This window comes from Numenius arquata, chromosome Z (assembly GCF_964106895.1).
Source record: "Numenius arquata chromosome Z, bNumArq3.hap1.1, whole genome shotgun sequence".
Lineage (NCBI taxonomy): Eukaryota > Metazoa > Chordata > Aves > Charadriiformes > Scolopacidae > Numenius > Numenius arquata.
In genome coordinates, this window is record NC_133616.1 from 63461265 (window position 1) to 63486577 (window position 25313).

Below are 25313 nucleotides of genomic sequence, written 5' to 3' on the forward strand. Positions count from 1 at the left end.
ACCCCTTTGTATTATTTAAGACAGTCTCCATTTCTCAAGAGGAAATCTGTATAGCCCTGTGAAGTTGATTGCATTTTTAAGATAAAAGAAAACTTAAGCATATAAGTTTGATCCTGCTAATACATGATGGAGCTTCAGGTTTGTTTTCTGTTGACCAGATCTAGATGTGGTTTTCAGATGTCTTTAGTTTTCCTGACATGTTTGGAACACAGAATATTTAGACTGTTGTCTGACCGTCCAAAGTGTAAGAAAAGATTAACATAGAGCTGAAGCAGAAAAGAAAAAGTGCTAGTTGAGTGACATCTGAAAACTTTAAAGCTTAAAAGTTTCAGACTGTAAATTGAAAGTTCACTGATTAATATGTTCATGTTGTGTTTTAATAGGAAGATAAAAAATAAAATCAGTCACCACTGCTTTTTAGAACTTGTTTTTGCAGAACTGTGATTGGTATGTAAAGACTATGAAATATACATTGAATGGTGAACACCTAATTTTTCTATTGTAGAGGAAGATGAGATCTAGGAATAGAATGAGAAACTGGGTGTGTCACAAGTTTTTCTTGACATGCTGAATTCTAGAAATGTAAATCCTGTTGCTGGCTCACTTCTCTATTTCTGTGCATATGAGGTGGTAGGGGACCTTTAGTGAGAATTCTTTCTTTTTCTTTTTTTGGGTGGTGGAGTTGGGGAAGAAAATTCAGGGAAGTTACGTTGCAAATTGCCAGGACTGTTATGGAGAGCACACTTTTAACTCCTGATCAGTATAAATTTTCTTCCTATCGTAGTTATGAGGGCAGCAGACTTGATATATACAAAGCAGAAATAGACTTTGCATTGTGTTAGCCTAATACATAAGAAGTCTAATTCTAATTTTTGAAGTACCTCATGGTTCGTGACAGATTTTGCTTTTGGTGAAATCTGCAATTATTTGAGTTTTTAGCTATGCTTATGAAATTAAATCTGATAAATATGAAATGATTCTTGTGGTCCTTTGAGCAGAGATCTTTTATAAGTTACAGTATGCCATTGGAAAAGTAAATACAGTCATACTTTTCTAATATCTACTTTTACCTAAATGTCTTTATTTCATAGAATATTTTTGGGGAACAAGGGGCTCATCTTCTATTTATCTTCTTCTGAATGAGACTTAATGCTTCAACACAGGGATGTTGCAGGTGGCTTTCTGTCTTATTCTGGTTTATACTATGTCAAATAGGAAAATGAAAGACAATCTTAGGGTGCTTTTAGTTTTAATTTTGAGATAGCCTTATCTGAGAGACATTATGTTTCTCAAGTTTTCTTTCACAGTCCTGGCCAATAAGCCATTCATCTTTATTGAAAAGATACTTCTTTTTGGTAAAAGTAGCAGTGAAGTTTTATGTCAGAAACATCTGTAAAATATTAACTTGTATATTTGCTTTATTTAGTTTTGACATCATAGAATCATGATGCAAGATTTCTAAATTAAAAAATTGATGTGTATATTCTATACCTTTAAGTGTTATTTTTTAATATACTGAATCTACAAAAGAGCTAGTGCTAAATTCTTTCCATGTGTAATTGTACTTAACTAAAATGTCAGGTAAAACTTAGATTTTGGATTTGTTTCTGGTATTTGCATTGTTGTCATTGTTGTGTGCCTGTGTATCACATCAGATAAACACATAGACCATGCTTAAGTTCTCCAAAGCATTGGTAACTCATGCCTACATGTCCATTTTTTTTTTTATTATTAATTTTAAGAAAAACTCTACCATTTCAGCATCACATGTTATGTGGATATTTTTTTACTACCTCAGGTGTACATTTTAAAAATCCAAGAATGGAAGTTCCACTAATTTTGTTGCAAAGAGATTGCTTTTATTTTCTGGAAAGCTGTATAATGCTAGCTGAAATTTAACGGTTTTATTTCGTTCTGCCATAAAATTGATAAATTACTAAGGTTTCTTAGGTTGCAAGAAGCAGCATTGATGTGTGAATTTTAGACTCAGTAAAATTACTTACGATCTACTGTAAAGTAAATCAGAGGTGCAGAGTGCCCTCAAAAATGCATTAATCTAACAATGAATAGTATTCCAGACATTCACTAGATCTTCATCTTCATTGAAATAGATTTCATGAGAAACTAGGAATTTAAGGACACCTTTCCTTCTAAACATTGGAGGGTGACTTATGGGTGTAAGCTATTGAAAAGTCTTCTTTGTTTCGTTTCAACAGTTAATTTTAAACCAAAAGACAAAAGAAATACAAAAGTAAAAAAAACAAAAAACAAAACACCCCACCTAGCAGCCTTGTAGATACGTGTAAGCAGTGCTCAAAAACTCTTGGTAGTCATGTTTTCATGTTTTCAAAGTTGATTTGCGAGTCTTGTCATTATCACATTGTAGAGTGCTTTTACTTAATTAGGTTAATTTTTGAATAATGCTGATTTTTCAAATTCTTTGCTGATTTTGTTCTGAAACTTTGCCTGTATCTCTATGACTGTTTCTTAATTGTGCTAAGACACAAGAATACCTTTCTGTAGTGCAAGGAGCTGATAGAACTTCACAAAGAAAATTGGGCTGGAAATGTAGGCAGGAATGGTGGCAAATCAGTAATTAAAATAATTCAGGATTTTTTGCGTTGCAATGGATTGCATTGACGTTTGGACACGATTCTTGGAGTCTGCTGTCAACCCAAGAAAATTTATATTAACAAAGTGGGGTAAAAAAGTGAAAAACCAGACAACTGTGTGATGATCATAAATCTCGGGAGGGCAGGGAGGATCAAGTTTCCACACTTTTGGAGACAAACATAAGTGAGGCAACCAAAAGGCAAGCAGCTTAACACTCTGTACCCTCTATTGCTGTCACATGCGCTGGGAGAAAATGAAAGTAGCTGGCAAAGCCCTGAATACGTAGTAAGTCAAGACTAGCATAATGACATTACAGTATTATTTTTTCTCGTTACATTTTTATATTGACAAAGTTCCTTATATAGATTTACACCAACAAGTGTTATTTTGCTGGTATTATCATACTTAGTTTTGCTAATTGCTGTTTTAAACCATTGCAATTTTTCCATGTGTAAACTGTACTTCTATCGAGTGTTTCCTGATCCAAATATACTGGTAAACCTTTTCTTTCAACTTGGGAACAGATTCTTAGTTTGTGGATAAGCACGAGAATGAACTGCAGTTGTCCTAGATTCTTAGGTGTTATTAGGGATTGAGATCACAGAATCACAGAATGGTAGTGTTTGGAAGGGACCTCTGGAGATATCTAGTCTAATGTCCCTTGCCAGATTTAATTTCAAGTGGGCCTTAGCCTTCCTCGTTGCATCTCTGCATACTCTGACAACGTTGCTATTTTCCTCCTAAGTGGCCAGTCCCTTTTTTCACATTCTGTAAACTTCCCTCTTCCATTTGAGTTTTTCCAGAAGCTCCTTGCTCATCCATGCAGGTCTCCTGCCTCTTTTGCTTGCTTTGTTACTCATAGAGATGCATCGATCTTGAGGTTGGAGGAAGTGGTGCTTGAATATTAATAAGCTCTTTTGGACCCCCCTACCATCTGGAGCACTAACTCTTGGGATTCCTCCAAGTATGTCTTTGAAGAGGCCAAAGTTAGCTCTCCTGAAGTCCAGGGCTGTAATCCTGCTTATTGCCCTGCTTCTTCCACACAGGATCCTGAACTCCACCATCTCATGGTCACTGCAGCCAAGGCTGCCCCCAGCCTTCACATCCCCAGTCACTCCTTCTTTCTTTGTTAGTACAACGTCCAGCAGCACACCTCTCCTTGTTGGCTTCTCCACCACCTGTGTCAAAAAGTTATCGTCAGTGCTCTGCAGAAATCTCAGGGACTGTGTGTGCTGGGCTCTGTTGTTTTTCCAGCAAATAGCAGAGTGATTGAAGTCCCCCATGAGAACCAGGGCGTGTGATTGTGAGGCTATTTCCAGCTGTCTGTAGAAGGCCTCATCAACTACCTCTTCCTGATCCGGTGATCTGTAGTAAACACCCACAACAGTGTCTCCCATATTAGCCTGCCCCTTAATTCTTACCCATAAGCTCTTGACTCGTTCTTCATCCACCCCTAGATACATTCCAGTTGCTTTCTCACGTATAGAACAAGTCCATCACCTTGCCTTGCTGGCCTGGCTTTCCTAAAGTGTACATAGCCATCCATGACAGCATTCCAGTCATAGAAGCTATCCCACGATGTCTCAGTAATTGCAATGAGATGGCCCACGACTGCACACAGGTCTCTAGTTCTTTCTGTTTATCCCCCATGCTGAATGCATTGGTGTACAGGCATTTCAGAGTGGCAATTGAGCATGCAGATTTCCCCGGAGGGGTGCAAGATGTGAAATAATAAATTTAACGTGGTAGTCTTTAGTAGTAGACTTGTGGCTAGCAATTATAAATTAATTTATTCATTGTTATGTTCAGCTTTTGATAACTTTTTTTTTTAATCTTTATGGCTCCATGCAAAAGTGGACAGCTTCTGTAAATCGTGGGGTTAAGAGCTATCAATGGCATGAAATTTAAAAAGAGCAAATATTGGATTCTGCACCTATGATGGAGGAACACTGGCCAGAAGTATAAATTAGGAGTCTCTGGAGAGCAGCCCTGCAGAAAGGGATCTGGGGGTGTTGGTCAACAGCCTGCGTCAAGCAGAGCATGGTCAGCTGGTAAAAGAGGGGATTATCCTGCTGTATTCAGCGTTGGTGCGGCCTCACCTGGAGTACTGTGTTCAGTTCTGGGCCTCAAAATGTAAGAAGAGTGGTTGGGTACTGGAATGCATCCAGAGGAGGTCAGCAAAGCTGGTGAAAGGGTTGGAAGGCATGTCCTGTGTGGAGTGGCTAAGGGCTTTGGATTTGTCTAGTTTGGAGAAAAGGAAGCTGAGGAGTCAACTGCTGAGTCCGTTTTGGAAACACCTGAATGAAAATGCCCATACATGACAAGAGCTGGTATGAAGAGTAGGAATATGCTACTTGTGCATTTAGTAGCCAGGCTTACCTGCTTCTTTTTTCCAGTTAAAGAAAGAACATATTCCTTCCAGGTTCTGGGAGGTAGATACTTGTACTTTCTAATGGAAGGTTTTAGGAAGAGATTAAAAAATTTCCTGGAAGGCTCTGCACTGTGAGGTCTGAATATGTAGTTAAAGTTGGATTTTCTTTCACTCTGTGTCTTGCTGATACTTTTTTTAATGAGGTATACCTTTTTTAATGAGGATGCAGCTATAACGTTTCTTTTCTCAGTCATTGCTAACGAACCCTTCATTCATAAATGATGCTGAACAGGGGATGCAGGGCTTACTGCTGCTTCCTTTGCCTCCATTTTATTTCTTTACCCTCAAGGTCTGTGAGATAACATTTATGGTCTGTGGGATAACTCTTAATTTTCTCCTCAAGCTGTAGGTGTAAGATGCTGCTAGTAAGGATTTTCGTTCAGTTGTTTTACAAAAAGTGGGGATGGGGTGCTTTGACTTTAAAGAAGAAATAAGACATTGAGGGAAGGATTAAGGGGTATTGGGTGTGTGAGTGTTTGGAATAGGATTTGGACTGGTAAGATGATCTGTTAGTAGATGCTACACTGCTGGTGTGAGAGATGAGGAAACCTATTGGAAGATATCAAGGAAGATCAATTTGCCGGTATGTACATCTTCCTTTTCAGTTACTTAATTTGTGCTTAAAAACCCACAGTTTTCTAAATCTGTGTATCCTGTTGATCAGAGTAGAAAGCCTAATATTCCATATACTTACATGTTTTGGAAATAAAATATCTAAACTTTGTAAAAAGAAAGTCTTGGAGAATTTAGCACTTCAAACGGTCCACAGCATGTAAAGTTCAGCTTCTTAAGAAAATGCTTCACTTAACTTCTTATAGGGAGTGGGAAGAAGGCAGGTCTCTAAGACTGTTGAAAGCAACTTAAATTTCATATATTCTTTTTTTTAAGGTTGGCTCAAGACTTTTGATGATTACTTCAGAGATCAGACACAGCATATCTTAAATAACATGGTTATTAAACTGCAAGAAGACAACCGAAGGAAATTTATGTGGTCTGAGATTTCTTACTTTTCAAAATGGTGGGATGGAATAGATAGCCAAAAAAAGGATGCTGTTAAAAGGTTTGAACACTGAACTATTTCTTATCCTCCATGTGGAATGTTCTGAGACTCTGTGTATTTGACTACACTGTAAACTTGAGATTTCACTAGTTGTAATGTAGAATTGCTAGAATAATCAACTACTCGAGTTCTGATATTTTTGGCCTTGTTTTTCTTTTTCCGGTTACAAAATAAAAATCTGTTTAGACAAGTGAAGACAAATTACTGAAAAAATTGACTAAAAGTTTCCATATACAGCCATAAAGATGTCATTATAATTGTAATGGAGTTGTGGTTATAAACTTTATTTGAACTCACATTGAAGTATTGGCAATGGAATAAAAATAATTTTTCATATTAGCTATTTATATGCGGTAATTTTTTCTTCAGTTATAAGACAATTGTGAAATGAGATTTTTTTGGTTTTAAATATGTGTATTTTTTTATAAATGTGCAGCTGCTTAGATGGTAAAGTAGTGCGTGCTCCACACCCTCGCTCTTCTTATTTCTTTTTAAAATTGCTATGCAAAGTGTAATACAAAAGTAAAAGTTTTGTGTAGATGTTGAGACAACAAAGCATGCTGCTTGGATAAACTTGAAGTAAGAATATAGTTTGAAGCTTTCAAAAAGGGGTGTTTGGGTTTCTTTCCTTTGCTTTGCTTTGTTGGAAGGGTCCAACACTTCTTAGCTCATCTCTGTGATATCCTCCTTCTCATGCCCCTCTTCAAGATGCACAAATTGCAGTATACATTAAGGCTATGAGAGCCTCACAGCTGTGAAAGTTAAGTAATGCTGGAAATCTTGGGAATGACAGAAAACTACCTATTTAAAAATTTATGTACAATGCATGAGTATTAAAGCACAGCTGTTGTTTTTGAGATTAAAAAGATCACTTGGAACACAATAAACAGTAAATTATAGTCACTAAGGAGTTGTGCCCTTTCTTCAGGGGAGTCAGGTATAGGTTAAACTGCTGTATGACTTACAGAAGCTGCACTGGTGATTGTTTTTGCTGTGTGTTTTTTCCTTACTCTTATGGGTATTATTTATAATGTGACTTACGTTTACTGTATTCTTTTCTTGAATTCATTAAACATTTATATGCAAGTGTACAATATAAGTGCTCAAATTACATTATTTAAGTGTAGGAACTACCTAGTGCTGGAATCATGATCACTGTGTTCACTAGCATCTTAATAGAGAGATTGGATCATCCTGTGATCTGTTTCAAGAAGGCATTGTAACGAGGGAGATGGTCTGAACCCTTTATAGGTACAATATACTTCAAAGCTCTATCAGCTCTCTAAAACAATAAAAGGAGCAGTAGATCAAAGATGGGAAGATATTAATAGTGCTTGAAATGTGCAATGTCTAGGCATCTTGCTCAATTGACCTGCGGTACTGTGGCACATACACTTTTATTTTTATGAAGTGCAGGAAATAGCCTTCTTCCTGCTTTTAAAAAAATCACATATTGTGGCACATGCATTAGAGCTGATAGTTGTCATTGCACAGAGGCGTTAAAAAATTCACTGTTCATCTATTCATTCTTTCCCTATTTGATTTAAGAAATGTAGTCCAGTGATGGAAGTAGCACAAGCAATTTAGGTTTTGGCATTGTATCCCTGCTAAATACATATTGGGTATTCAGAAATTGTTTTTTAAGAGTGTGCTTTCATATGCAAGATTCTGAACACAATTTACATATTTTTCAGGTTAATAAAAGATGGACAATTTGAAATAGTAACAGGAGGATGGGTCATGCCTGATGAAGCCTCTCCTCATTATTTTGCTTTAATTGACCAACTGATAGAAGGACATCAATGGCTAGAAAAGAACCTCGGTACGTAGCTTGATCTAAAATTTACCTGTGTTAATAGGAATTCAATTTGAAAATGCTTTTTGTATTTCTGACATGCTTAGAAGACTCTGCTCTGCTTTCCTGAAACGTTAAATCAGACCAATTACTGGAGGCTATAGGATTGAATCTAACATTTGCAATTACTGTTTGCAGATAGAAGTTCCTGGATGAACAATTTTACATCATAACATTTTGTCTTCATCAGTGAAAGATGTGTAGTATACTAGTATAATAAAACTTAACCCTTGATCATTCTGAACTGTAAATCATGTGTCTCTGGTTTGTCAGTTTGTTTGCTCTTTCTGTCTTTTGAAAATAATGATAAAGACCTTAAAATGGGCTAAAAAAATTAATATTTTTTTTCAGGTGTTTGTATCTGTTCTGCAGACTGTGTATTCATTAGCTTCTCTTACGTAAGACTTTCAAAAAAGTAAATTTGAAATTTAGTAGTAGTTGTAGCAGTAGTAGTTACAAAACCTAAACCCATTGTAATGTTAGAATTGTTCACATTTTAAAAAAAAAAAAGAAAAAAAGGCTTACTCATTCACTTTTGAAACTTTGAGGAATTACTGGCTGCAGTAACATTGGCTGAACTGTTTTGGTGGCTTTGGGAGTTTTTTTTGTTTAGTTCTACAAGTAGAGATCATGTTCTGTAAGTAGAGAGAACCCTTTTTATAAAGAAAATATTTGTATGATGATTTTAATAAGTTCACATTACTTCATCCAATTAATTGAAATTATTTTGAAAAGCTGTTTCAGTATGTTTTTCTTAAATTGAAATTTTCATAAATGCAGCTTGCTATAATTAAGGAGTGGGGGGGAGAGAAGGCCTAATAGAAAGATAATGCATTCCCTGCTGGTTTTTTGGTAAGGCAGTAAAAATGTGACTAAGGAACCGTGTTGAAGAATCAGTAAAACAAGAGTGAGGTATAGATTCTTTATTTGCAAGTATGAAGTTCAGTGAAAGGACAATATTAATCAACATGATTCTAATGATTGCAAACCAAATAAATCAAAAGAAAAGTTAGTTCCAAAGCCAGTGAAGGTTAACATTATTTAAATTCATCAAGGTGCAACATCAGTCCATCTCCATCCATTCATTTTCTTTCAGCTTTCCTTTCCAGTTGTAACATGTGTAAACTACTTAAAGTGAAAAAGGAGGTGCATTTCATTATGTTTCCATGTAAAGATGCTTGAAACACACTTGAAATACTGTAACAACATAGAGTACTATCTTAGGGTTTTTATGTAGTTAAACAGAATGCTTTGCCTCTAAGACATCTAATTATTTCATTAATAGTTTATCTGTTTAATTCCAGCTTGTTAATTCCAGGGTGTGTTCTGCAGGAGGCTTAATACTCAGTTGTATATTTTAATTTATTTTTCTGGAAATTTCGTCTTTAGTGCTGTAATTTCAATTATGGTGATATAGCTCTCTTTGAGTATACAGTCAAACTTTCTTCCCTTTTTCCATTTTTTATTTTGTCAACAGGAGTAAAACCAAAGTCTGGTTGGGCAATTGATCCTTTTGGGCATTCACCAACAATGGCCTATCTTCTGAAACGCACAGGATTTTCCAATATGCTTATACAGAGAGTTCATTACTCAGTTAAAAAGCATTTTGCAACGCAGAAGACACTAGAATTTTTTTGGAGGCAGAACTGGGGTATGTGTTTTTCCTTTATGTCAATTTATTTTGTTAATTTACACAGGTAAAATGTGGAGAGAACTTGAATAAATACTGTAGAAATCTTTACAGAATACATTATTTAGAGAAGTTAGCCTAGACATGAAAATTTTAGACTTGTAGTTCTGTTTAAAAGAAAAGTCATCTAGGTTAAGTTCCAGGATATTAATTTATTTTTTTTTTAATAACAGACAGGTAATGTGAGTAACCTGTGTGTTAGGAAAAGGGTTCAATGAAAAAAAAAAAGTATTATTGCCATTGTTCCTCTGATCTTCCTGTTACTTTACTTTGTTTTGTGCGATTACTTTCTTTTATTTTCCCTTTTCCCACATTCCTTACATGTGTATATATATAAAAAAAATGTAAAGGGAGTAGAATATTGTTTTTCCTTTTCTCGCTTCTTTATTCCTCCTACTCTACTATGTGGAAATAAAGTGGAGAAGGAACATTTCTTTTGGAGAGGAAAAAAAAAAAAAAGGCCAAAAGCGAATATTTGAAGATGGAGAGATGGAGAGATCTGTCTTGTTTATTTTCTTACTAAGGAAAAAACTTCTAAACAACCAGTTTTCTGCAGCTGGTGTGACAAATTAGCATCATTAGTTACAGTACCTTTCTGTGGACTTGAAATTTGTAAGTTATCTTTAATCAGAAAAATAGATTAAAAATATCACCACTTTAATTTGCAATTAATTTCTCATGTAAAACCTTATTCTTAGAGTAACTATAACTGCTTTTTTAATATTATTTATGCAATATAAAGTATTAAAGTTTTCTTAGGTAATGGAGTTATACCTCAGCAAACTGATGTGTTTGTAAATGAATGTATTATTCTATACGGATACCTTGTTTTGTTTTGTACTGTACCATTATTCCAGTAAGCTGTATTATGAATGTATGCTGCTCAGGTTTTGGTCTTTCTGTTTTTAAGGTAAGCTAATATTTTACCACTTTATCAATACAGAGTCAAACAAACGTATCTAGTACTTACTACTGAAAGGTGGTGGAAGCTTTTTAGTTCTTTATTTTTAATCGGAAGTTGCAGGGAGGAGATTATTCAGGCAAAGCAATCTGCTGCACAAGTAAACTTCACTTGAGGAGAATGTGTCACTGTGAAAGAATTTGTCAGATACTGACACTTCAGAGATTTTTCTTTGAACGTTGGTGTATGCCACTCAGTGTACAGAGTACTTAATTGATAGGCCTTTTTCCAAAATAGTTGCGTAAGTAAATCACATGTATGATCTAGTGTTTGGGCTTTAGAAGAAAGCTTTTCAAAACAGCCTACAGATCACAGATCACTGCATACTCATCTGGCATAATATGTAGACATGGTACCTGAGATAAAGAGAACTTCTATAGCTGAAAAGTAAATGCATATATTTATGGAATCTTAACTTTTTAGTAATAAGTAAGGAGTAGTAAAATAGGAGTTTTTAAACCAAAGATCTGGATTGGATCTGTGAAGACTTATGCTGTTTAAGGTTTTGTGTATTGTTAACAGACTTAAGAGCCAGGTTCTTTGGAACATCCACAGCATTCATCCCTTTTTTTCAGCATAAAATTGCTGTAAGTTGGTTGTGCTGCGAATAGGTAAGCAGCATTTAGGTGTTTTACCGGATAAGTAAACTTAAGGTTCTCTTAAATTTTATGAGAACTTCATGTTCTCTTTAAAGCTAAATTTTGAAAGACTTTGAGACTTGAGAAAGGGTGGGTAGATCTCTGCTCCTGGTGTGTCAAACTTAAGGCAATGGACTGATTAGTGGGAAAAGCTGGGATTGCAAAGATGGTCTCAGAAGTACGTAAAATTTGCAGAAGCCCAGACAATCTATCTACAAGTACATAGAATCATGCTGTTAATGTATTGAAGTGAAATGTTCAAGAAATTAGGATATTGCTAAAGCCAACCAATTTAAATATTGTGCTAATGATGTGATGACAGCAGGATAGTTGTGGTTTTTTGTTGTTTGTTTGTTTTTGTTGGTGTTTTTGATTCACTCAAAGTATAAAAGACGTTTTGTTTACCTCTAAAATTCTGGAAATAATGAGACCTATCTGGGTAAAAAAAAAACCCTAACATTCTGTTCTTGTCTTTCTCAACCAGCTGGTTCTTGGTTGGAACATGCCAATCTTGGTTGTATCTCTGTTTTTAGCCTTTTTATATGTAAGATACATACAAAAATATACTCCAGGTATAGATATTCAAAGCAAGGAATTGTCTTGATCTGATGTTTTTAATACAAAATTGGACTAAGAGCATGGAAAACGGATTTCGTTTTGGCAAATCTGAGAGGATTTATTTTAAAGATGTGCTCTATGTATTTAATTCCAGATTTGGGATCCAGTACAGATATCCTTTGTCATATGATGCCTTTCTATAGCTATGATGTTCCTCATACTTGTGGTCCAGATCCAAAAATCTGCTGCCAGTTTGATTTCAAACGTCTTCCTGGAGGAAGAGTAAGCTGTCCGTGGAGAGTTCCACCAGAAGCCATTCATGCTGGAAATGTTCAGCACAGGTACAGTTTTTACATATCCTGCAAGGGACTAAGTTTAAAAAAAAATTCATGCTGGTTAAAGCTGGTATGTAGCATAGCTTGGTGAATTCATATAGTTCTTGATAAAAACTTTTTGTAGGAAGATGATATCTGTTGCTTAACCTAGTGTTTGCTCATAATTGACAGTGAAATTTGAAGATAGGTTATGATTAAGGAAGATACGTTAATTTTTTTTTTCTTTTCCATTAATAATGCCTGAGTCTATTACTAGCTCTGAATGGTAGACAGAACATAGTCATCTGGTTATAGTTACGTTACTGGTTTAGTGTAGATTTGCAAATTCTATGAATAGGCAGTGATTTGTCTCCTGCCAGTGGAAGACTTCAGGGGCAGCATGGTATAGTATGCTGTAACTGCAAACGGTGAGGTATTTTTCGTAGTATAGCTTTGCAAAGCTTGGTAATCTGTGGCTTAGGTTTCCTGAAGTGGACACTTTAAGTGAATCTGAGTCCTACCTCTTACATGTCCTGAGTCCTACCTCTTACATGTCCTGAGTCCTACCTCTTACATGTCCTGAGTCCTACCTCTTACATGTCCTGAGTCCTACCTCTTACATGTCCTGAGTCCTACCTCTTACATGTCCTGAGTCCTACCTCTTACATGTCCTGAGTCCTACCTCTTACATGTCCTGAGTCCTACCTCTTACATGTCCTGAGTCCTACCTCTTACATGTCCTGAGTCCTACCTCTTACATGAGAATCATATTAACCTCAGTTCTATTTTTCAAACAGAAACAGTGAGTTGTTTTGCCACTGCTAAGAATCAAGTTTACAGTTTTACAAAACTACTTTTCACTTTTGGGAGTAGGGGCTGGGGGGAGCCAACCCAAAACAGAAGGGGGAAAAGTAAAGGGGAAGATAAAACTGCTGAAGGTTTTTTCCAGAACAAGATTATATTCTATGGTCCTGTCAATATCTTCAGGCCTTCAAATCACCCCAAGTTCAAGAGTTAGAAATTTAGGTAGGTTTTTACAATTGTTGCAAATGGCTGAGTGTAACAATGGATAGCTGGGTGACTTTTTGGTTCTAGTCTTGATACTGAAGTTTTGAAGTGATGATCTGATGATGATGATGTGTTGGTTGTCTGCATGTCAAGTCTGTGTGTCCTTTTTCTGAGTATGAATTTTGCCAAGCATCTTGAAAACTGCACTTTGTCAGTAGAATTAAATTATGAAATTTTATAGAAGATAAAACCAAAATAAAACAGAATACATCACAATTATCATATTTTAAGGTAGAAATTGGAATGATGATAGGAGAAAGTAATTTTCTTTACAGGTAGAAAAATGAAAGCTGAAGGTGACAGAAGAACAGTAGAGCTAACAGAAGAATCATTATGACACACCCAGTGCTTATACAATGTGAAGAAAAGCTCATGTGCCTATTAATCAAAGTTGTAGAAAGGAAAATCTTGAATATGTATCCCAATTAGCTGAGACAAATATTTGTAGAAGAGTAACAGCTTGTTTAACAAATACCTGGAACATACAGGCTATAAATATACTGTAGAGAGCCTGCTTGGAATGCTTTTTAAGGTTTTTGGTTTTCAATTAGATCTTAATTTATCCCTGCACTTCCAAGATGCAACCTTTGCATAACAATCTAAATTTGACCTTGTAAGATGATATGGTTCTTTCACCATGTCATATGAAATGAAAGAATAAAAGAAATGGGGTACGTATGTAGTTAACGTATGATTGTCATCTTGTCATCTTGGTATGGTCTCTGAAACTTAATCTTGTTCAGCAGCTTTTGGTAGACAAAAAGTTTCAGTCTCTAACAGGGAGCTTAAAGAGCAGTACTGTAATATCTAAGGTAATACCTAAGGGAAAAGTAAAAACTAAAACATGGTCTTTGAGTTCAGGGCCTGGATTATTTACATTTGGAACACTGGAAGGAACACAGGAACCGTACTTTGAGAGTGTAGTTTCAATAAATCCACTAAAACATAGGAAGTAGAGATTTGCTGGAAAATGCTAAAAACACTACTCGTATTTTACAAAAAATAAAAAGTTGGAATATTGTAGGCAACGAAAAACTTCTCTGATCTGACCTCTAATAACACAAGTTCTATGGCTGTTATAGCAAGGAGATGTATGAGATCCCTAAGTAATTGGAAAATCTATCTTTACATAATAAGCTTTCCCAGGTTAGAGGTCTGTAGTGCACTAATGTGTCTCACCTCTGATTACTTTGTTTTTTTAAGACTGGAAAAATATAGGAGATCTATCTACAATACATGGATCTGAAAAATGTATTTGATACACGCAATTAATTTCGAGGCAAGGTTTCGATCACTGACCTTTCTTCAATGCTAAAGTACTTGAGTACTCAGCTGGGACTGTTGTTGCTTTTGATTTCAATACTATTACAGCCATGCATATATGCTGAAGAGATAATGAATTGCAAACTTAAGACTAGTAGCTGTTGGATTTATCATTGTCCTGCTTCTTTAGTTGTGATTTGGTAGGAAGGAATGAAACAGCAGCCTAATTGAAAGCCTGTACTTGTTTAATTACACTTCATCACAACTTAGTTTATAAAGATTGTTGTTGCACTTGCCCTGTTTTGCAGCTGCATCCATATCCATATGTTTGAATGAATCATAGAATAATTTGGGTTGGAAGGGACCTTTAAAAGTCATCCAGTCCAACCTCCCCTGCAATGAGCAAGGACACCTCCAGCTAGATCAGGATACTCAGAGCCCTGTCCAGGCAGACCTTGAACGTTTGGAAACATTCATGGGGCATCTACCACCTCTCTGGACAACCTGTTCCAGTGTTTCACCATCCTCCTGCTAAAAAGCTTCTTCCTTATATCTAGTCTAAATCTTCCATATTTTAGTTTAAAGCCATTACCCTTTGTCCTGTCAGAGCAGGCCCTGCTAAAAAGTGTGTCCCCCTCTTTCCTGTAGGCCCACTTTAAATACTGGAATGCTGCAGTAAGGTCTCCCTGGAGCCTTCTCTTCTCCAGGCTGAACAATCCTGACTCTCTCAGCCTGTCCTCACAGGAGAGGTGCTCCCTGCCTCTGGTAATTTTTGTGGCCCTCCTCTGGGCCCACTCCAGCAACAAGTCCATGTCCTTCCATGTGCTGAGGGTTCCAGAACTGGATGCAGTTCTTCAGGTGGGTGCAGACTAGAAGAGGAGAACCACCTCCCTCACCTGCTGGCCACACTTCTTTTGATGCAACCCAGGATGCAGTTGACTTTCTGGGCTGTGGGCATGTGTTGTCGGCTCGTGTCCGGCTGCTCATCCACCAGTACCCCAAGTCCTTCTTGGCAGGGCTACACTCAATCCCTTCATCCCTCAGCCTATATATTGATACTGGGGGTTGTGTCAACCCAGGTACGTGACCTTGTGCTTGGCCTTGTTGAACCTCATGAGGTTCACATAGACCCACTTCTCAAGCTTTTCCAGGTCCCTCTGGATAGCTTCCCGTCCCTCAGGCATGTCAACTACACCGCTCATCTTGGTGTCATCTGCAAACTTGCTGAGGGTGCACTCAATCCTACTGTCTCTGTCACTGATAAAGATATTGAACACTGATAAAGATATTGAACAGTACTCATCCCAGTACGGACCCCTGAGGGTGGACACCTCTCATCACTGTTCTTCCTCTGGCCATTGAGCCATTGACTACTACCACCTGCGTGCAACTGTCCAACCAGTTTCTGATCCACTGAACAGTCCACTCATCAGATCTATATCTCTCCAATTTAGAGACCAATTTAGAGACTCTCCAATTTGGGGCACCGTGTCGAAGGCCTTACAGAGGTCCACGTACATGACATCTATAGCTCTTCCTGTGGCCACTGATGTTGTCACTCCATCATAGAAGGCCACTAGGTTGGTCAGGCAGGGCTTGTCCTTGGTGACCCCATGTTGGCTGTCTTGCATCACTTACCTCTCCTCCATGTGCCTTAGTGTGGAATGTTGAAGTTCTAGCTTCTCAGACGAGCAAGAAAAAACAGCTGTTGGTGTTTTTTCCTTGAATGGGAATGAGCTCTTTTGTTAGAGGAAGCATAGCTTGTTCTGATGTGTGTGTCTCTCTCCCATGCGTGGGAATAGCAAAGAATCTGTACTCCAAGTTACATTATTCAGAGAAGGAGTAGAAAATGGAGTTTCCCCTTCACCTCCTACTGTTGAAGAGCCCAATTTTATGCTTCAGCTTTTTTCTCTTTATGGTTGGTGACATTGCACAACATGCAACTGGTGTTTAGAATTACATTGCTGATGTGGCATCGGTGGTTAATGTTTGTGATTGATTGCCAACCTCAAGAATCTGAGATCACCCCCTTAGGAAATACTCATCCTGTCTGCATAGCCATCTCCTCCACAAAATTACTTGAACAGAAAATTGCCAGTCCACCAAATGGTTTTGTTTTCTAATTGAGATAGTTGGGCAGAGTGAGTCCGTAACGCTTAATGTGCTGTAGGGACTGTGAAGCCATGACTGCTGTCAAACCTGTCACATAGGAGTTGCTATAGCTGCTGCAAAATTTCTTGTGATTCCCACAGATTCTGGGTGGCTACTGCTCCTCCTCCTTTGACACAAGAAGGGGCAAAACCAACTACGTTATTTGTTTCAATATATTTTAGTCACGTATTTGGAATTTTTGCACTAAAAGAACACACTTGTCATACGAAGGGGTATTCTTCGTTTCTGAAAGGTCTTAAGCTTTCAGTGATAATCTGAAAGCTTCCAAAAGAAAGGTGAAAAATATTCTTGACAATGTTGATATACTTCACTGTTGTCAAATAAGAGTGCAGCTGGGGTTGCTCTGAGTATTGTGAACTACATAGAGCATCTTGTGTACAATTCCAAGAACGTTTGATTGTATAAAACCAAAAATCTGAGTTTCTTTTAAAAGCTGTTACAATAGAGTTGCTGCTGATATGTTAAATCCATAATTACAGTGCTACAAAAAGTTTATCATGACCGATCTATTTGGCTTTCAAATTTTCATTCAGATAGGCAAAATAAACATATATCAAAATGTATCTAATACTGTCTCTCTGGGGATCCAAAAGGAGAAAGCGTTGGTGAGACTTCGTGGAGTCTATTTTTTTTTTTTCTCCAGAAGTATTTTTCATCTCTAGCAGATTCTATCAGGGACTTTCTGCTGATTCTTTCTCACTTCTGTATGAAATAATGATTTAGGAAGTTACTTGAGAGAAACTTCAGAGGATATACCTGACTTGGGACATCTAATTTTTCTTTGGCCTTTTTGCAATTGAAACTGGTTTGCAATGGAGGAAGATCCTGCTGCCCCCTTAAAAACACCTACTAATCCTACAGTTATGAGTACTTTGAAGAAAGGGAGAACAGCAGTACTGATGAATTTTGCAGGAGTTTTGGAAAGAAACTAGAGGACTTGGAAGAGAGATGTCAAAGTCAAATATCATGTTAACTGTGACCTTTCCTGAAGTCCTGTATTTTTCAGGATGGTATAAAATAATGTATATTTCCAATTGTAGGCTGTGTGTGGAAAATTTGAGTTAGGCTGGCTTCTTAGAAGATAGAATTACAAAGTCTTGTGTTGTGCCAATTGTTCTGTTAGTTGCGTGGAGAGGAAGTTTTTATGTGTAAATCAGCAGCTTGTTGAAAGTCATGGAAAATACTAATTCAAGTAAAAATAGTTCGTAATCTGAACTATAAATCAGACTACAGACAGAGAGAGGGGGAAGCTACTAGGTGGGTCTATTGTAGTCTCAGCAGAACTGTGTAGATCCTTAACTAAAGATGTTTTGCCCCCTTTCTTCCTCCAGAATACAGTCAGACCTTGTGTTTACTAAATACTTTTATAATCTGATAAACATACCCTAATTTACTGGTCAAAGAAATACGGGTCTCAAATATATTGGACTAGATTCAATTCTCACATAAATGTTTATATAAAAAATATTCAAGGGTCTGAGTTGAAAATGGATTTTGGTAGACCATCTATTAAAAAGACTTGTAGAAACAAAAAGCTTACTGGAATCTGGATTTTGCTGCTATTTTCTCTTTAAAATGTTGTCATTTTTATTCCTGTTTTCTTAAATATGTTAGTATGGTTTATAGTCCCTACTAAAATTATTTTTGTAACTTTATTAGAGAGGATCAGCATCTGAAGATTTTGACAGTGATTGTGGTTGGGAAGGGGAGGGAAGGGAAAATTAGAACTTTTCAGTAACCCAGACTTGTAACTTTTAATGCATTGCTGCTTAATGACAGAACTGATATTTTACCTGTCAAAGAGTTAGCAGGTGCCAAAGGAGAATTTTACTGACTTTTTTCTGTGTGTGCATGTGTGGAGTTTTTTGGGTGTTTCTGTGTTGTGGTTTTTTTTTTCTTTTAAGGCCAAAAGCAGTGGATTTATTTTTTCAGGACATGCTTAACTTAAGAGGGCTGGCTCTGAGAGGGGGAACAGTGATTTTTAGTAGTGAACTTCCTCCAGAATTTTTTGTTTGTTTTGGCAAGGCTGGAGTTCTTCAGAGATTAATTTATGGCCATATTTTCTGTCAAGGACAGGAAGATAGGAAGCAAAGTATCCAAGGGAATTACCAGAGGGGACGAGAAGAGCTTGCTTATTATTATAAATAAGGGTTGGAGAGGATTAGGATTGTTATCTAAATATAAAGCAGGTAAACATAATTTAAACTGAAGGTTAGTTTTGGCACAGGAACAAATTGATGCAGACTGACCTACTGTTTGAGATGGAACTTGATAAGCTTATTGGAGGATTTAATTAGCATAGCGTTTGCAACAATAGTAGGTTGAATATGGTGTCTCAGTGTGGGGAATTGCATCCAGCTTTTTGTTACAAAATGAGATAGCAGAGTTTTGTATGTCTTGGGGTCACCCTAATGTGCAACTTGATATCTAAGAATTGTTTTGTCAAAATTTGACCTTTATTCTTCTGTTTTCTAAATTGCCTTCTTCTTTCCTTCCCCCTCAAGGGCTTGGATGATTTTAGATCAATACAGAAAGAAGTCAAAGCTTTTCCGTACTAAAGTTCTATTGGCTCCACTAGGGGATGATTTCCGTTATGCTGAGAGCTCAGAATGGGATCAGCAGTACCAGAATTATCAGAAGCTGTTTGATTATATGAATTCTCATCCTGAGTGGCATGTCAAGGTAAATGCAACACTTACTCTGGTTTGTGGAGAAAACAATATTTCCCAGTATTGTGAGATTCTTCATGGAAATATCTTGTGGTTGGGTTTTTGGGGTTTTTTTGTTGGGTTGGTTGGTTGTGTTGTTTTTTTTTTTTTAAACTGTGGAGTTTTAAGTATTATTTAACAGCAGATTGGTTTGTCTTGGCAGATTACATTTTTTTTGCCTTTATCACCTTCTCTCCCTCCAAAACAAAAAATTTTCTATTAATAATATCTGCTTGAAAACTATAAATAGTATCCCAACCAGATTATTTTAGAGAACAGATATTAGATTTGATTGTTCTAGTACTCTTGTTTTCACAGGCTTTAGGCATTGCTATTTAAGGCTCAGAGGCTTTGTTATTTAAAACTAGTATATTTTTTTTATTAGAAGTTCAAGCAAATTTTTTGCTTTACTTGGGTGCTCTTGGTTTTAGCTCCCAAAGCAAACAAACAAATATTCCTAAGAGGTGCCATTGCTGGCACACGTTGTTGAATACAATAAAAATCTAAGAGACTGACCTGGCTACAAAAGGAGTGAAGATACTAACACAATTATCAGATGAGATATCACTTTAAATCATTAATTATGTTTGAGTGTTATAATACGCATTCATACATTCTAATGTGTAAGCTGAGTACTTTAGAGATTTCTTGTACCATAGATATTTTCTGTACTTGGACAGCTTTTCATCATCTTTCAGCATGGGAGTAAGAACCCATAACCTAATAATAATGCTAACCTGCACTGGGTAATCTCTTCTCGAGCAAAAACTGCAGGCTTTAGCTCTGAGATTATTCTTCAAGGGCCGCTCCTGTCCTGAGGCATCTGAAAGATTCTTATCTAAAAGGTTCTGCTCAGCCCATTGTCAAGGACTCTTTAGAAGTCTACTTCATTAGCCCTGGCTTGTCAGCCTGCATTAGTGCCTTGGGAATCATACGAGGCCTTGGGGCCCTCGTAGACTCTCCAACCCTTTTTCTGGGTCTTAATATCAAGACAAAAAGATATGCAATACTCTGATTCAGCCACTTCATACTTAGGGCACTTTGCTCAGCTGGAGCACTGTTGGCACAGGAGCACATCTTTTTTTTTTTTAATTTTTTTTGTTTCCTTGGGTTTTTTTCTTTCCCCGTATTTTGGGGTTAGTTTTTTTTTTTCTTGTTTAATGTTTGGGTTTTCTTGTTTATTTGTTCTTTTTATAAATTGATGTCATTTATCCTTGGAAAATACAAGCTTAAGTGGAGAACTTTCACATTGTGCTACAGTTTCTCCAATGGAGTATGACTCCAAAGGCAAGTAAGAGGTCACACTTAGCTTCCTAAGAATCTAGATTATGTAAAGGAAGAGTTCACATTTCTTCCTTAGGTGCTGAGATGCCTAGGATATTCTGCTTATGCAAGGGACTGCCTACTCTGCCTTTATGATCTTATGAGACATTCACCCTTTCAGGCAAATTTGAGATGTTTATCTAGTAGATATGTCTGTTAGCACTGAGATTCTTATGCCAGCCACTCTTCTGTATGTGGTAGATTGCTTTAAAAGATACCTATTTTGCTCTCAGGGAGTTTAATCTCCCATTTGGATATGTCCTTTACATCTATTACACATAAATCAAGATGAGACTTTTTATATGCCAATGGAAGAGTATGCCAGATTATTTCACTGTTTCCACTCACCTGAATGAGTTTTCTTCAGCTTTATTGGCTTCTCTGGTGAGGTTTTCTTCCTCTAATTTAACCCAGCACACAGAAGGGAGGCCACCTATACCTGATTTCTCTTGTTCCACTGATGTATTTTTTTTTTCTGAATTCTGTCTCGTAGGTGTCTGTGACAGTGAGGGAAAAGGCCAGGTGTCCTAGAAGTACCTGATAAGGCAAACATCACTAATACTGGGGTTTCTGTGGCAGTACGTCTTTCTCTGCTTTACTGCCATTCAAAGTAGCAACTTACGTATTGTATCCAACAAACAGATGCTTGGATCTTCAAATGATTTTGAAGAGTGAATACTGTTTGGTTTTGGGGTTTTTTTTGATGCTAAAATAGTGTACCTTTGTTGTCACAGTAACAGTCCTTATATTCCAAGTCACTTTTAAAAGATTTTTTTACTAAAAGCTTGTTTTCCAGTGTTGTTAATTGTAGCATGCTACTTTGTATGCTTGTTATTGAAATAAAAATCAACCCCCCAAGAGAAACCCAGAAAAGTGACTTAATTTAAATTTGAAGATTTATCACTGTATTTTGTTTTGAGGATACTTGTGGTAATGTGATCTTCTGTGCTGTTCCAACTTCCATTAATTCTTTTTCCATTCTCATTCAAGATCTGGTTTGCCATCTATGCCTTCCTTAACAACATCTGTCGATGCTGGCAATGTGGACATCAGTCCCTCTCCCTTTTTTATTTTTCTCCCTTTTTTTTTTGTACCTCATCATTTGACCTACCCTGAAAAGGGCTGTTACTGCCTTATTTGTCAGAGCATTTTTAAAAATGACCAGAAGATAATGATTTTTTAGTACTCCCCCATGTTACATCTCGAAATACAATTTCTTTGTATATAGCTTTAAGAAAAAAAAAAATATTCTGAAAGCAAATGCTAATTTTTTGTTCAACAGTCATCTTGGATTAAGCATATGTTGGAGATCTGGAGCACAACAGAGTTAGTTTTGAAAATGCAAGATTAAGACAACTATGTTCTTGTATTACGTTAAGTTACTTATTTGGTCCCAGCATCTACTTACATAATATAAGATATTGCATAGCTCATGTATAAAAGAATTAATCACAAAACTCAAAAGAATGCTTTTTTGTTGAGCTTTAGCTTGTATTTTAGATACTGATTTATACTTTAAAAAAAATAAGTATTTCATATTTCATGAATCATAGAATAGTTTGGGTTGGAAGGAAGCTTTAAAGGTCATCTAGTCCAACCCCCCTCCAATGAGTAGGGACATCTCCAACTAGATCAGGTTGCTCAGAGCCTGGTCCAGGCTGACCTTGAATGTTTCCAGAGATGGGACATCTACCATCTCTCTGGGCAGCCTGCTCCAGTGTTTCACCACCCTCATCATAAACAGTGTCTTCCTTACATCTAGTCTGAATCTACCTCAAAGTCATTACCCCTTGTCCTGTTGCTACAGGGTCTAATAAAAAGCCTCTCCCCATATTTCTTATAAGCCCGCCTTTAAGTACTGAAAGGCCACAATAAGGTCTCCCCAGCACCTTCTCTTCTCCAGGCTGAACAACCCCAACTCTCTCAGCCTGTCTTCATAGGAGAGGTACTCCAACCCTCTGGTAATTTTTGTGGCCCTCCTCTGGACCTGCTCCAACAGATCCATGTCTGTCTTGTACTGAGTTGAAATAAAGTTGAAATGCTTCTGGAAGAGCTATTCAGCTTGTCTGAAAAGCATGCAGGGAAACTTTAAAGCTCTTTAGGACAGGATTTCTGCTGCAATTCTGCTGGTAGACTGGCATATTTCTGAAATGTATATGAGACCAAACATGTTCATTCTCTTCATATGTCTAAATAAAGAATATGTAACTATGTTATAGTAATTTTAATTTTCATTCAGGCCCAGTTTGGAACATTATCAGATTACTTTGAAGCTCTGCGCAAAGAAAGCAATTTGGGTGAAAAGAGCAGCAATTCATTTTTCCCTGTTTTAAGTGGAGACTTCTTCACCTATGCAGACAGAGATCATCATTACTGGAGTGGATACTTTACATCGCGACCCTTCTATAAACGACTGGATAGAGTCCTGGAATCCTACTTACGGTAAATACTGCCATCCAGTAAATTCATAACATATGTCTTGGCACACAGGAGGGATGAATGTGTAAGTACTCCAAATCTGTTGGACAGATGGAAAAGTGATTTTGAAATGCACAGTTTAAGTTTACTTACAATCAGAATAGCTTAAATGGCCTCTAAATGTAGTTCTTGTTACAGGGATTAGTTCGTATATCTGTTTTTTTTTTTTTTTTTAGTAAATTGAGAAAAATACAGTAATATTTTTTCCATCCAAACAAATTAAGGTCTTCTAAAATACTGTTCAAATGATCAGCAAGTCCTGATTCCATGAAAAATAGCAAGTGGTATGCTTTTTATTTCTGTATCAGATTTGAGTAGCTGTGAGATCAATCTGTCATTATGGCTCTACTGTGAACTCTTAGAAATACAAAGGTGTGAATTTTACAAGGATTGTTAGATACGGTTGAGAAGTAGTCAGGAATATTGTATGCCAAGTGATCTCAAATTGTAAGGTACTGCTCTGCTGAAAAGTGTTTGCATCTTTACAGAAGAAGCTGTTGCTGAATTTTGGTAATGGAGTATTTAAGTGGGTCTCCTTTGTAGCAGCTGTAGATAAGAGACACTGTATTTTAAGGCTCCAGAAAGATATCTGGGACAAATGTATATGCTTGACATTTATTTCCTCTATTGCCAAAAGTTGGAGACTCGGTTTCCAAAAGATTATTCTTCCAAGGATCCTTAGTTAAAGGACACTTTTTGTCTTATTTAAAATACACCTATGCTAGTGCTTTTGTATGCCTTCCAGACCTTTTTGTGCTAGGAAAGAACTTCTGTAATGCTGAAATTTCTTACAGTTAAGGATTTTTGTGTTGTAATGGCTGCTGCAGTAGAGGAGAGAGCAAGAGAGGCGTGGAAAGTAGTGCTTTGGGAGCATGGAAAGCAGTGTTTTGGAGGCAGATATAAGTACCTTTCAGAAGAGAAACCTCCGTATCTAGCAGAATTTGTTTTTCCTCTGCCAAGGAATCAAGTCTTTACTCTGGTGAAATGGAGGCTTCGCAAACTTGGGACACAGCCTCTCTGTGATCTGTAGTATGTTTTTCTTGCAGTGAAAGTGGCTTTTTCTAGCCACTTTGCAGTAGCACTTTGCACTTTTTCTAGCCATACTCCGCACTCTAAGAATACATAGTGAGAGACTTGATGTAATCAAGAAAATTAGTGAAGAAGGAATGAAAGCAATAGACTAAGAAATATGTAAGGAGAAGTAAGATCCAAAGGCCTGAGAATAGAAAGGTTTTAGGGAAGAGACAAGGTAATGTAACTTTGAAGGCATCATATTAGCCAGCAAGGAGAAAACTTTCACAAATGGGAAAGCAGAAGCCAAAGACTATCAGGAAGAAGAAGAAGAAATGAAAAAAAACCCCTAAGCTGAGAGAAATGACAAAAAACAAGGCTAGGATCCCTTTAGCAGAAGAATGTAAAAATAATACGGTAAGGACAAATTATCAGAGGAGTGACTTCTTCAGTGTTTTAATCAGAACTTTGAAATATTAGAATTGTTAATGCTTAACTTACGTACAAAACGAAGAATGTTAGAAGATTAGAAGGAGGGCATTTATAAGGCTAACAGTTATTAGGAAGTTTGACAACTGTTCAGAAATAGTTTACAAATACAGTATCAAGTATCAGTAGGAATATGATTTTCTTAGAAGCATTCTATTTTTTACTGTATGGACATTATAAATACTAATTAGCTCTGTTCTCATGAGCTTGTTTATCACAAGAATCTTTGATTTTCAGTGAAAACAGCCTTGTTTAATACTGCTGTTGGGAAAGACAAAATGTCTAGAAAAATGTTGTCCTTATAAATTGAATTCTCTATTGATTGTTTTTTGTGCTTTTGCCTAAATTCCTTTCTCTTTGTTCAAATGCACCAAAGATTTAGGGCTTTTTTAGCTTTATCATGGCCTATTCTCTCAAAATTTTTAATTGTGTTTACTTTATTGTACTGTCTTTTTTCAGGTTTTTATTACTTACAGTGCAGAAAACTTAGTATTAATTGCTTTCAAGTTTATTTGTAGTATTTATAGTTTACACTGTTAAAATATTCCTTCTTGTAAGAATTTCAATTACCTTTAACTTCTGAAAAAGGTGCTAGTCTTACAGGTGAGGAATCTCTGGAAGAAAAATAAATCTTCAGTCTTATGAATTAAAACAAAGCACGTTTCTAAAAATGTACCTGGG

General features: G+C 36.7%; 1 protein-coding gene across 1 annotated transcript in view; it reads left to right on the forward strand.

Annotated features, from left to right (window-relative positions):
- Window positions 1–25313, forward strand: part of MAN2A1 (mannosidase alpha class 2A member 1) — a 123994-nt gene that overhangs the window by 29080 nt on the left and 69601 nt on the right. The window contains exons 4-9 of the mRNA XM_074166030.1: window positions 5933–6104; window positions 7799–7926; window positions 9437–9610; window positions 11961–12147; window positions 19128–19305; window positions 22894–23096. Coding sequence (XP_074022131.1) covers window positions 5933–6104; window positions 7799–7926; window positions 9437–9610; window positions 11961–12147; window positions 19128–19305; window positions 22894–23096 — 1042 coding nt within the window. The remainder of the gene's footprint in view (window positions 1–5932; window positions 6105–7798; window positions 7927–9436; window positions 9611–11960; window positions 12148–19127; window positions 19306–22893; window positions 23097–25313) is intronic.